Source organism: Bufo gargarizans, chromosome 3 (assembly GCF_014858855.1).
Source record: "Bufo gargarizans isolate SCDJY-AF-19 chromosome 3, ASM1485885v1, whole genome shotgun sequence".
Taxonomy (NCBI): Eukaryota; Metazoa; Chordata; class Amphibia; order Anura; family Bufonidae; genus Bufo; species Bufo gargarizans.
Window position 1 is genome coordinate 410,998,290 of NC_058082.1, and position 13,724 is coordinate 411,012,013.

Below are 13,724 nucleotides of genomic sequence, written 5' to 3' on the forward strand. Positions count from 1 at the left end.
CCAGATATAATAGGACCTATGTCTTCCATGAGTAAGATGCTTCTTGGCAAATAGGAGAGAAGACTTATTGTTCTTTTTGGTAAGCAGTGGTTTTGGCCTTGCAGGTCTCCCAAGGATGCTATTTCTACCAAGTATCTTTCTTACTGTCAAATTGTGGACAACGATCTTAACTTAGGCTACATGCACACGGCAGCAAAACAGACAAGAATAAGACAGGTTATATTTTTTTTTGCAGGGCCATGGAGCGGCGCAACGGATGCAGACAGCACACAGAGTGCTGTCCGCATCTTTTGCGGCCCCATTGAAGTGAATGGGTCCGCATCCAAGCCGCAAAAACTGCAGCTCAGATGCGGACCAAAACAACGGCCGTGTGCATGAGGCCTAAGGCAAGTGAGGCCTGCAGATCTTCAGATGTTCATCTGGGTTGTCTTGAGACCTCCTGAATAAGTCATTGATGCACCCTTGGTGAAGCTTTGGAAGGTCAGCCACTCCTGAAAAGGTTCCTCACTGTACTACCCTTACTCCATTTTGCAGATAACGGCTCTGTGGAGGGCCTTAGCAATGCCTCTGTAAGCCTTTCCAAACTGGTAGGTTAGAATGTGGCATCATGGACCGCTCTTTGAGATCTTCTAGCCTGCTTCACATTGCCAGACAGGTTCTATTTAAGTGATGTTTAGACTGAACAGGTCTGGCCGTAATCATACCTAGGTGTGGCTAGTGAAACTGAACCAATTGCCAACTGAAGTTAAAGGGATTCTGCCACCTTGTTTTAACCTATAGTGCTGCGGACATGCACGGCTAGATCGCCGCTAGCATGTCCGCAATATACCTGTCCCATAGCGCTGTGTCCTTTTACTGTGTTAAAAAAATTAATTTGATAGATATGTAAATGACCCTGGTAAGGAGCCCGAGGGGCTGTACTAGCCTTCTTGGAGCCCAGCACCGCCTGCGTCCTCCGAATCTCCTTCTTGCTCACAGTTAGATTGCCGTAATCTCGCAATGCGCAGTTCCTTCCCTGAGGCTGATGACAGCACAGGGAAGGAACACTACCGGCATTGTGCATGCGCGAGCTCATGCATCGCGAGATTACGGCAATCTAACTGTGAGTAAGGAGGAAGATTCAGAGGACGCAGGCGGTGGGCGGTGCTAAGCTTCACAGGGGGCGTGGCTGGGCTCCAAGAAGGTTAGTACTGCCCCTTGGGCTCCTTACCAGGGTCATTTACATATCTATAAAAAAAATATTTAAACACAATAAAAACAAACAGCGCTATGTGACAAGTATATTGGGAACATGCTAGCGGCCATCTAACCGTGCATGTTTGCAGCTCTATAGGCTAAAAAGAGGCGACAGAATCCCTTTAAGGGCAAATTCATTTTTCCCTCAACAAATAAAGTCATAATTGAAAAGCAGCATTTTGTGTTCACTTGGGTTATCTCTGTTTAATATTAAAAGTAGTTTGAGGATCTGAAAGAATCTTCTGTTACCAATAAGAAATTGGGAAGGAGGCAAGTACTTTTTCACAGCAGCGTAGATGATAATGTAATCCTTGTTCACAGGAGAGACCGGCATCCTCACTATTCAGGGAACCAATCTCTGGGCTGGTGGTTAGACAGGGATGGCATCACCCAGCTGCCCTAAAACAACGCAAATTATACGGCTAGAATATTGGTGGCAAGTTAGCATTATATGGGAAACAAAAAAAGAATAAAATGATAGAAAAAGGAACCCATGTCTTTATCTGGTACTAGTTTTTATCGTTTGTATAGACAGATCACCGAACAGCGGTATTTAGTGACTTGTGGTATAAAATATCCGTTTTCTCTGTACTAACAGGTTTGTACACACCTCAGTTCAGACTTTGAAGTCTAAGGCTCTGTTCACATCTGCATTTTGGCTTCTGTTTATAACGGAAACCACAAATCATTGCTAAAAGGTTCTGCCATCTTGTATAGATCCATTGTATCTTGGAGAATGCTTTTTACTGTGGTTATGACGGCAAACACTCCCTGCCGCACTATTTTTTTAAGTCCAAATTTGACAAAAATTTAATAACAGAGCCTAAACTGAGATCCCACTCGCTAATAAGTCGTACCCAACAGTTTTGAGGATGTAAAGGCAAATTTTATGTGTGCCAACTGAGCAGGCAATAATGAGGACGGAACTGTTCCTTCCACATAACTGCCTGATTGCCAGGGGAGGTGAGAGCTGCAGTTACATGCAGCAATCACCTCCACTGTAATGAGGACGCGCTATTGCCATCGCTCATCTCCTACAGATTCATTGCTTCTGGGCAGTAGATCGCAGTTTACACAGAAGGATCTGCTGCCCAGAGCTGAAAATTTTGGTTTCAGCATAAAGGATAATTTCACTCGATGAACAAGTGTTTGCTCAGACATTGGGTGATCGGCTGCACCTTTACACAGGCCAATTATCGGGAACAAGCATTTCCTTCCTGATGGAAAGGGACCAGAAGGAAAACTAGGGGAAGGGAGAGAAAAACCTCACTACACACTTATCATAACAGTCCTAGGACTTCAGTGCATTGATCCATATAACCATATGTACACAGAACAGAGACAACCCTACTGCTTGCAGTCACCACATTACCCATTGGCACTAGCGATGAGCAAAGTTCTGGAAAATTTGATTTGGCTGCTTTGCTGAAATTCGCTTCACGAAAAATCACAAAATGTTTGACTTTGATTCGCTCAACACTAATGGGCACGTATGGAGTTCAAACAAAGTGACCCCTGCCTTCTGCAGCACAGAGGAATATACCACACTAGACTATCCATAATCCTGACATCTAGGGACATGAACCTCAGCCTGTGCTGCGGGCGACAGGCCCTCTCTAAGATTTATGACAACATTCACACCGAAACGCAGACGTTGTCAGTAAAGGCAAGGTTACTGTCGAGTACTTTCCATTTCCTTCAGCAGCTCATGAGGATCTCAAGAAACTAGAGCGTGCTGGTCTCTGCTACTTTGCGGAAAATTCCTCAGCTCCTGAAAGGTGACCTTCAGTAACAGGTTTATGCCGACGGCAGGCCGAGTGTCCCAGAACTACGCTGGTTAAAGGGAACCTGTCACCGGGATTTTGTGTATAGAGCTGAGGACATGGGTTGCTAGATCACCACTAGCACATCTGCAATATCCAGTCCCCATAGCTCTGTGTGCTTTATTGTGTAAAAAAATATTTTATAGATATGTAAATTAACCTTAGATGAGTCCTGTCTCCTCCATGTTTGAGAGATGAGTCCAGCGTTCTCTGACTCTGAGCCCAGCACCGGCCAGCATCCTCCGAATCTCCTCCTTGCTCCCCAACGTCACAAAGCTAGAGCGCCGTAATCTCGCGATGCGCAAGCGCAGTTCGTTCCCTGAGGCTGATGCCAGCACAGGGAAGAAACATTATGCCAACACTGCGCATGCGCTAGCTTGCGCATCGTGAGATTACGGGGCTCTAGCTTTGTGACGTCGGGGAGCAAGGAGGAGATTCGGAGGATGTGGGGCGGTGCTGGGCTCCTTCACAGTGGGCGTGTCTGGGCTCTTGAAACGTTAGTAGCCTCATTTACATATATATAAAATCGTTTTTATGACACAATAAAAGAACACAGAGCTATGGGGAATGGATATTGCGGATGTGCTAGCGGCCATCTAGCAACCCATGTCCTCAGCTCTATACCCAAAATCCAGGTGACAGGTTCCCTTTAAATGGTCTATGTTACACTTACCAGGATATTAGAAGCAATTACTTCTGGGTCATCACATTCGGACTCCACGAAAAAAACCTTAATAGCAGAAACCAAAGAAAGGAGGAGATTAATAACAGGCAGCGGATATTGAATATAACCAGGTTGACTAATCTCATTTATAGATGATATTATGAGATGAAAAAAAACACATATCAACTGCATATTAAAGAGGACCTTTCACTACTCTACAAACTAAAAACTAACTATACCTGTGGGCAGAGCGGCGCCCAGGGGTCCTCCTGCACTTACTAGTAAGTCTGGGCGCCGCTCCGTTCGCCCGGTATAGGCTCCGGTGTCTGCGCTCCCTCTGACTGATTTCTTGTAGGAGGCGTGTCCCTTGCTGCACTGCTGGCCAATCGCAGCGCACAGCACAACCACCTCGGTTCGGCACCAAAGATATCAGCAGGAGATGAACCCCTGTGCTCTCCGCTGGATTTCTATCAGACTTTGTTGCAGAAAACGCTACGATATTATCGTTTTACCATTAGTGTCTTGGATTAGTGGTTCTTGGTGAACTTTTTTTTTCAAAATGTAGTATTATCTGCATAATAATCACCTTACATTCCACCTGAGAAATGGTGGATATAGATGATATTCAATATCCTACAATAAGGAAATATTACTTTCCTTATTGAGTTCACTACCGCACAATCACTATGCAGGTTATAGGATATAACTATGTATAATTCGATAAACCAATATTAATATATTAAAGGGGTATTCGGTTATAATAAGACATCCCCTATCCACGGGATAGGCGACAACTATCAGATTGGAAGGGGTTCTACCACTGAGACCAACACTGATCACAAGAGCGGGGGCCCCGTACCCTAAGGAGCCCCCTTGAAATGGATGGAGCGGCTAGTCAGAAAAGTGCACCGTTGCTCCATTAATTTCTATGGGAGTGCCGGAGATAGAGTACAGTGCTCAGCTATCTTCGGCGCTCCCACAGAACTCAATGGAGCGGTGGCGTATTTTTCCCGACCAGCCACTCTGGCTGCCACAGTCACATGCTGGCCCAATGTAAGGATCACCAGAGATGGCACGCTGGACCACTGGGGGAAAGAGGCAAGTAGTGTTTTTTTTTCCCTAAGATTTGCCACCATTTTAATTTTTTTCTCTCAGATTCTGGATAATCCCTTTAAATAAAAAGGAGAGAAAACAGACTGTAAAGCCTCATTCACACCTGCAGTATGTAAAGAGAAACTCATTCCTGGTTTTGGCTTATGGATACGGAATATACAAGTGTGATTGAGGCTACAATCTCAATAAAAGGTAATTCTCCAGCCCATGCACAATATATATATGTATGTATATGTATATTACCTTGAAAGAATTTTCCTTGGCAAAGTCTGAAATAAGATCTCTTCTTTCCCGAGTGGTATTCGTGGCGTCAAAAACCTGGGTATAGATAAAAAGAAGCTTTTTCTTTAGCTCAATCAATTGCTTACCGTGGCCCAACATTCCTTCTTTCCTTAAGTGTACCTTTGGTGGTTCTTGGCAAACCCCCCTTCCCCTCCATACCTTGGGCAGACCTTCTCTCCCCGGAAGTTGACATCCTTGGAGCACAGTGGACCAGCCACAACCGGGGAGAGAAATAATGGGAAGTAGGTAAGTACGCTACCCTTCGCAGGCCTGCCCAAGAGGGAGGGTTTGCCAAAACCTTCCCATAGTTGCCCAGCCCCTTTTAGGCCACACGCACATGGTGCAGACTACGTGGAAAATCCACAACGCAATACAGTACCATCTAAGTAGATGAGATTTTAAACATCTCATCTACACCGTGTGCAGAATTTTGAAATCAATTGGTTTTTCGCAAGTAACACATGCAGATTTTGGTGCAGATAATCCACATAAACCACGCTGCTGTGTACATGTACTGTAAATGTGCTGCCCACTTTGGACAGTTCCTTCTCACATGAAAGATGAGCATCTGTCATAGCTGAGGAGGCATCTAGTTAAGCTTTCATAGGGGGGGACACAGCGCTCTGACACATAAGGTAGAGAAGCCACGTAGTAATCACAAATATGGGGATGGGGGAGCGTTTAATATGCACCTACATTTAGGAAATAAAAAAGTGACCTTTCAACACCCCTGTTGGTTTATTGTAGATGGGTTGTGGAATGTGCTTCTCCTTAGGACTGGTACCTCAAAACGGTCCTCAAGGAAAGGTATATCTGAGGTGCGTGTAGTGGTTATCAGATCCCACAAGACTATAGTTTAGCATATCATTGCATTCATGAAGATCCCAGCAAGGTCCTTGGTAACATTTAGGGGTAGAAGATGCGACTCACGGTACAGTGCCCCAGGAAGAGTGACCTTACGTCGGGTTCCCCAGAGCCCTCAATACCTGCTTTCTTCATTCCTGTACTGTAAGAGGAAGTGACTGATGAGGAGCCACTCGCTGGCACTGCTGCCAACGTAGGAATGTATTCAAATGTAGGAGGGCAGGTACAAGTGAAGGAGCTGGCACACAAATGCTACCCCTGCCTGCCCCTCGTCTCAGCCCTGCCTCACTACATAGCATTCATCCTCTGTATTATTTCCATATACAAGACATGCCGCCAGAAAAAAAAAAAAATAGAAAAAAGACCCTGCATGAATTTTTCTTCATTCTTTTTGTGCTGACATACAGAGGTGCATTTACGCTACCAATAGTATACTAGCCAAAAAATGTGACAGTAAAGAGTAAAATGAAGGACACCCCATGTAAAGCTGTATGTGGACAAACCAATACTTGATCACCAAACAGAAAATAATAAAGGTGATGTAATAAATAAATAAAACTGTAATAAATGGTATTTGAGATTATTTGATTTTCATTGTTTATAGTTACGTTTAAAAAAAAAAAAAAAAAAAAAGGGGAAAATGTTGGTCACATTTTATTTTCATTTTAACAGCAAAACGTGCAACTAAAATTATGCCCCCTTTCTATAACAGTCTTTTTGATATACGGCATATAAGGGTTTATGTTTATTGGGGTGGGGCATGGTGGCATTTTTATTACTATTTTATTTTACACGTATTTTTATTAGCCCCAGTTGCAGGGGGAATACAGTCTCCAGAGGAGGTTGTAAAAGGCTGTGCAGCCTCATTGCAGAGCTCTGCTAAGACCCAGCAGCTCATGCAGACACCCAGCGATCACATGACTGCTAGGAGTAGAGCAGGAAATTACTGCCTCCTGATCTGTATACGCAGCGTTTATTGAGTTGGAGAACGATGGAGAAGGCAGGGATTATCAAAAACCATCCTTGCCTTCTCTATGGGGTACCCTACTCCTGCGGCTTCACGATTAGTATGCAGCAAGGACGTTCAGGAATGTCCTTGCAGAGATAAGTGCCAACTTCCCAGACGCATGTAGTCAATCAGCAAGCAAGATCAAATATTGATGCAGTCATGTTACACAAAATGTCTTTACATGGCGTGTCCATGCTTTTTCACACGCATGTATTCTTAGCTTACACCAATCTGGCCTCCTTCCTCTGTTAGATAAAACTTCACATCTTCCAAGGCGATCAGAGCACACTGCCTACAAGAAAAGTGAGATTAGATGTTGGTGAACAGTAGAAGTCTTTAGTTATCCATTCCAATACCATCACAAATCACGAAGTGCACTGCGCACAGTTTTTTTAGGACTTCCATCAAGGTTTCCACCACTTTTCACGGCCAGAATAGTGCAACATATGGCAGTATTAATGCCAGAAACCTTAACGGACTCCATTGTAAGTCACTAGGGTTACGCCAGGCACCATTCGCATCTACGGTGGATGTGGCAAAGTGATATCCAATGACAATGGTTGCAATATAAGATATACAATAAAGGTCAATTATTGCAGCTACACACAGAATGATTAACATAGCCAATCTGGGAATGGAACACTTGTACAGTTAGGCATATGTATTAGGCCTCTTTCAGACGAGTGTGCCCTGTGCGGGAATCGCGCACTGATATTTAAGGCTGAACTTGCATCTACTGAATCATACTGACATAATGCTGTCAGTGTAACTCTGTAAGATTGTGCAGAGACACACAGCATTATAATGATGTGCTCTCCTGCGAAACGAGCAGTGTCCACAATGGGAAATCACGCTCACACTTGGAGCACAGTATCCCTACAGGACACGCTCGTCGGAAACTAGACTTATACATTCATATGGATGGAATTCTTCATGACTGCAGAAAAATCCATGAGGCTGTGAAATCGGATGAATCGACTGAGCCAATGATAATGAATCCACATAGACGTCTAAGAACATAGGCATACTCTTCCCCATACTAGCAGGAATGTATAATGGATGTGGCAAAGTGTCACCCTCTGCCAAAAAAAAAAAAAAAAAAAAAAAAAAAAAAGGAAGCTTTAAAAAAAGCAAGCCACATTTCAACTTACTTGCGAATTCTCATGGCCTCTGCATTGTCATGACGAAAAAACTCATAAGACTTGTAGGATCTGACCACTTCCCGACGATATGCCCCTAGATTAAACACTAGAAAGAAAGATGAATAGTCAAACTGTCCTCGCTTCAACAAGAATAAAAGAAAATACTAAAAACAGGCAAAAGTAATATACAAGAAAAAAAATATTAAAGTGAAGCTGTCAGCTGGATATTGCCCTCAAACCACCTGGAGTTTCTGACTATTCTGTTCCTTATGACCCAATTAGGTCTTTACTTGCCTCCTATGATGGTTTATTTCTCAGAAAATATTCTCTAAAGACTGGAAGTCAGGGTTCCTGCGCCCACATGCCACCCCCTGAGGACATCCTCAGCAGAACTCCTGAGAGTACTCATGGAGTGGGATTTGTATGCCGCAAAGCCGACCTCCATTCTAAAGGCCTCCAAACCACCTACTTCGATACAAAACAAGAGGCGATTAAAGGGAACCTGTCACCGGGATTTTGTGTATAGAGCTGATGACATGGGTTGCTAGATGGCCGCTAGCACATCCACAATACCCAGTCCCCATAGCTCTGTGTGCTTTTATTGTGTAAAAAAAAAAAATGATTTGATACATATGCAAATTAACCTGAGATGAGTCTTGTACGCGAGATGAGTCGGGGACAGGACTCACCTCAGGTTAATTTGCATATGTATCAAATCGTTTTTTTTACACAATGAAAGCACACAGAGCTATGGGGACTGGGTATTGCGGATGTGCTAGCGGTGATCTAGCAGCCCATGTCCTCAGCTCTGTACACAAAATCCCGGCGACAGGTTCCCTTTAAGGTGCATTTCTGAGAAACAAACATCAGAGGAGGCAATGAAGGACATTGCCTGGGACAGAAGAAGCAGATTCTGCAGCATTATGTCAGTGTTGGGGTCCATTCACACGTCCGTTTTTTCTTTCCTGATCTGTTCCGTTTTTTGCGGAACAGATCAGGACCAGATCTGGACCCATTCATTTTCAATGGGTCCTGGAAAAAAATCGGACAGCACAATGGGTGCTGTCAGTTTCCGTTGTTCCGTTCCGCATGTCCGTTTAAATATAAAACATGTCCTATTCTTGTCCGCAAAATTCAGATCCTGGTACAATACAAAGTCAATGGATCCGCAAAAAAAACGGAAGACATTCGGATGTCATTCCGTATGTCATCCGTTTTATGCGGAATCCGTTCCTGGAAACACATAACAATTTTTATTTTATTTTTATTTATTTTTTTCAATTTTTTTTCAAAGAAATCCAAACAACTTTATTTGATTATTGAACTTTATACATGTTTCCGTTTTTTGCGGATCCGCAAAAAACAGATGACATACGGAAACATTTTCAGGAACAACGGATCCGCAAAAAACGGACCGAAAATCGGGATATAGGAAAATACTGACGTGTGAATGTAGCCTTATCCAAAACATTCCAGAACTCTAAAGGCCTCTTTCACACGAGCGTGGCGGATTGGCTCCGGATGCGTTCAGTGAAACTCACACCATTTTGCAAGCAAGTTCTGTTTTGTCTGCGATTGCGTTCAGTTTTTTCCACGCGGGTGCAATGCTTTTGATGCGTTTTTCACGCGCGTGAGGGGTTACAAACAACATCTCTTAGCAACCATCAGTGAAAAACGCATTGTGCCCGCACTTGCTTGCAGATGCAATGTGTTTTTTACTGAAGCCCCATTCACTTCTATGGGGCCAGGGCTGCATGAAAAACACAGAATATAGAGCATGCTGCGATTTTCACGCAACGCGGAACTGATGCATGAAAAACAACGCTCATGTACACAAACTCATTGAAATGAATGGGTCAGGATTCAGTGCGGGTGCTATGTGTTCACGTCACGCATTGCACCCGCACAGAAGACTCGCTCGTGTGAAAGGGGCCTAAGGGTTACATAGCTTCATAAATCAATATAATGCTACGAGACCCCGGCAGTGCTGGGAGATCAGGACGGGAGCTGCTACAGTGCATACTCGCGCTGCGAGTCCGGCGCGTGGAGAGGTTGTCCAGGTTGTTTCACCTCGTCACCGGATTCTGCCGAGATCAGCCGTTCTGGTCAGAAGTTACAAAATGCGTACACTCGGTAAATGCCTGGCTTTAGTTCATTTAATGTCCACACCGATGGACTCCATAGAGCGCCCAAACTCATCACTTCTCACAGACGTCTAAATCTAAACATAAAGGGCCATTTCAATCATGGTCAGAATACCCCTTTAACTGTCCTTGGCTGCTCTAACATTAAAAGCACCATAAGACAATAAGATGATGCATGTTTCATGCTAACCAGCAGTCAGTCTAAAAGGGAGGAAGGTCTGTGCGGTACATGGTGTGAGTAATTATGTACATTTTTGCCCTGCCAGTGCTATACACACGTATTCTAGGTCACCACTGTGCAGCCTTCTATGGAAAGGCCTAGAGAAAAGAACTTTCCTATTGCTTTATTAAAGCAGACCACCGGACCTGTGTAGGGAATGATATTTGCCTGACCCCTGAAGCTGGGTTCAGACTCCTTCACTGCAGAGGTCACATGACCTCTGAAGCCAACGACTGGCCGCAGTGGCGACATGCCCTACCACCATGCATAATGTTGCTAGGTCATGTGAAGCATGGGGACACGTCACTTTGGAGACCTGAGATCTGCAGCGTCAGCAGGGGAAGATGCCAGAACCCAGCGGAAGCAGATAGGCAAGTATGATGTCCTCCACAGGTCCAGCCATGTTGGGGGGTCTGCACGAAAGGCCCATCACTAACCTGTTAAATGGAATCTATCACCACAATTCCGGATTACATTAATACATGAGTAGTATGGCACATCGCCAATTTTTATTTGCATACTGCCCCCCGCTCCCAGCACTCAAATGTCACGTTCATGTGTCGATTGGGCTAGGTACAGCTCAGCCCCATAGAAGTGAATGGGGGACTGACTGCAATACCAAGCCCGGCCACTATACAATGTATGGCGCTGTGCTTGGTAAGCTGCAAGACAACTGCTGCACTACTGTGAGCGCCGATGCATTCTGAAACAGCTGATCGGCAGCCCCCACCGATCAGTAAAAAAAAAAAAAAAAAAAACACACTTTAATTTTCTCTGCAACGGAAGCCATGTTGTTAGGCAGCTGTAAGTAAAATGGTGCTGTTTCGCCTCTTCAGGGTATACAGCTGGGGGTCTCTCTTCAGATCATATAAAGCTACGTATCAGAGCTCAGCTTATATCCTGCACAGAGAGGGCAGCAGATATCAGGATGCAAAGCTAGTCTGAGGAACATCAACTGAGCTTTGTCTAAAGTGCGAAACAGAAAGGAGGACACCTCCAGAGCCGCAAAGACATTACAGGCTCCTGGAATTTCTTACACTTACTAGACCTACCTTTTGTGGGCACACCGATCCAGTTGAGGTATCGGGTTAACTTCTTTGACATGTACGTCTTCCCTCTAGCAGGCAACCCAATCATGACAATCAGGGTCGGGACGTTTGTCATATATGAGGCCCAAGCTGTGGAAGGAACACAAAGTGACCATGAAATGATTTGTGGATATGAGCCTCCAGCTACAGACCATGAGATCTGGAGATGGTCAGAGCTTGGTCCTGCCCGCCAGATATCTGTCCTACTGGAATACCATGGAAGTATGAACGTACCCGCTAATGGGGGCAGCTCGGGCTGATGGTACAAAAAGCCAAGGGAGACAAGTCTGCTGACGGCAGCAGGGTTTCCCAAGAGGAGTAAAGTCAATACTTACAGCCTTTTTTCTCAGTGCCTCGAGGTGGCACTTTGCCTCCGCCACCATTGAACTGTCCGGGGTCCTGATTCCTCCCCTCTGACATGCCAGCGACTGCCAGTCACTTGATGAGGAAAATGCTCCCAACCGAGATGATCCACACTCTGCAAAGTGAAGCCCAAATACAATTGTCTACATTCCTGGTCCAGCCGGAGCGCTCCTGTCCTACAAGAAGTCAGCTTCTAATGGCTGGTACACTGACCCGAGATACCCCCTTGTCACAGTATGAGGTGAGCACGGAGGTGACCAGGGTCTCCCATGTTTATACGGGGAACCTATATAATTCAGCACAATATCAGGGGCAGTTCACACCAATGCTATGGATTTCCATCACCCGGCTACGGTACAGGAGCAGAAGAATGAAAATAACAGAACAGCCCGATTCCGCACATAACTGAAAGGAACCAACCAGATCCCACCGGCCATAATGGGATCCGTGCAGTTTCTGTTTAGGAGTCCACTTTATTAGCGGAGAGAAAAATAAAAGGTCCTGCATGCAGGGTCCCTCTACGTACGGACGGAATATGTGACAGAGACCCCAAAGCAGATGTGAACAAGCCCTTAGTGATAACTGCCCTGCCGATGGAGCTCCCCTTTAAGTGTGCACCAACCCTACCTTATCCCACAGATCCCAATAGAAATGGAGACGCCTGCCCCAGGACTGTGGGAATGAGATGACAGGTGCTGATGTATCAACCCTACCTTACCCCACAAAAGTGGAGATAAACCTTCCCCAGGACTGTGGGATTGAGGGTACACTCGCTGATGGAGCTCCCCTTTAAGTGTCCATCAAGTGATCCAACCTTAACCCACAGATGTGGAGAATAACCTGCCCGGGGACCATGGGAATGACAGCACACTGCTTCCAGTGACACATAAGCTGAAGTAATGATCACTCTGCATCTCACTAGTGTCCCAGTAAGGACTGTCCTTTGTACATGGCGGCACAGACGGCCACTGCTGAATGGGATATCTCCACGGTAGGACATGAGTGGGCCGCAGGCATACTACTCACCCCCGGTATCCGCTGTCCTCGGTCACCTCACGGACTCGCTGTCTCGGTCACACAGCTGCCGGGTACAGGTGGGGGCTCGGCTGGAGGAGAAGGACGCGGCTCTGACGTGACGTCACGAGGGGCAGGAACGGACGACGAGGACTCCCTGTTTAATAAGGGAACTGACGTCACGCATAGCTTTGTACGTGCGCCAGGACAGGGGCTTGGAGCACTCCGTGTGTTACTCAATAAACATGACTGCACGACTTCTATATTCAGGAATGGCTGTTTTACACATAGCCGGGATTTCCCGGGCGGCCCCTTATGTCCTGTATGATGTCACCGACCGCATTAGGACACGGAGTAGTAGGAGGGTGACAGATTTGCCCACCATAAAGATGTCTGCCTGAGTAGTGTACCAAACGCCTCAAGGCGGTCCTAAGAAAGTGTGCGCTTATGAAATCTGGCCCGCCTCTGACATATGATTGGCTCTCCCAGGTGGTGTTGCCGGAGGGGAGTGTCCAGGACAGCCAATTGGCGGAGGGGTAAGGTGTAATCCTCTAGCAATCGGCTTCACCATGGCAACGAGCTCCGGAAAATGCCCGCTTCACTGGTGATCTAAGTCACTGGCTGTGGGAAGTCCTTTCCTTTGTAGTTACCTTTACATGAATTAAGGCTCTGTCTACACTTTTTTTGTGTGTGACTGTTGTATCTATGTCGCAGCATGTCGCATTGTGACACCACTGAAATATATTATATGAAATGTCGCAC

At 45.5% G+C, this 13,724-nt stretch overlaps 1 protein-coding gene across 2 annotated transcripts in view; it reads right to left on the reverse strand.

The window, feature by feature from the left end:
• PFKFB2 (6-phosphofructo-2-kinase/fructose-2,6-biphosphatase 2) overlaps nt 1–13,251 on the reverse strand; it is a 41,417-nt gene extending 28,166 nt beyond the window's left edge. The window contains exons 1-7 of one of the 2 annotated variants that reach the window (XM_044288361.1): nt 12,975–13,251; nt 11,921–12,063; nt 11,550–11,675; nt 8,143–8,239; nt 7,217–7,283; nt 5,080–5,154; nt 3,733–3,789 (exon numbers count right to left, since the gene is read on the reverse strand). In XM_044288361.1, the coding sequence (XP_044144296.1) occupies nt 3,733–3,789; nt 5,080–5,154; nt 7,217–7,283; nt 8,143–8,239; nt 11,550–11,675; nt 11,921–12,005 (507 nt within the window). In that variant the 5' untranslated portion in view covers nt 12,006–12,063; nt 12,975–13,251. Of the gene's footprint in view, nt 1–3,732; nt 3,790–5,077; nt 5,155–7,216; nt 7,284–8,142; nt 8,240–11,549; nt 11,676–11,920; nt 12,064–12,974 lie in introns of those variants that run through there. The other variant, XM_044288362.1, reaches the window with a different exon arrangement.
• Nucleotides 13,252–13,724: the final 473 nt, after the last annotated feature.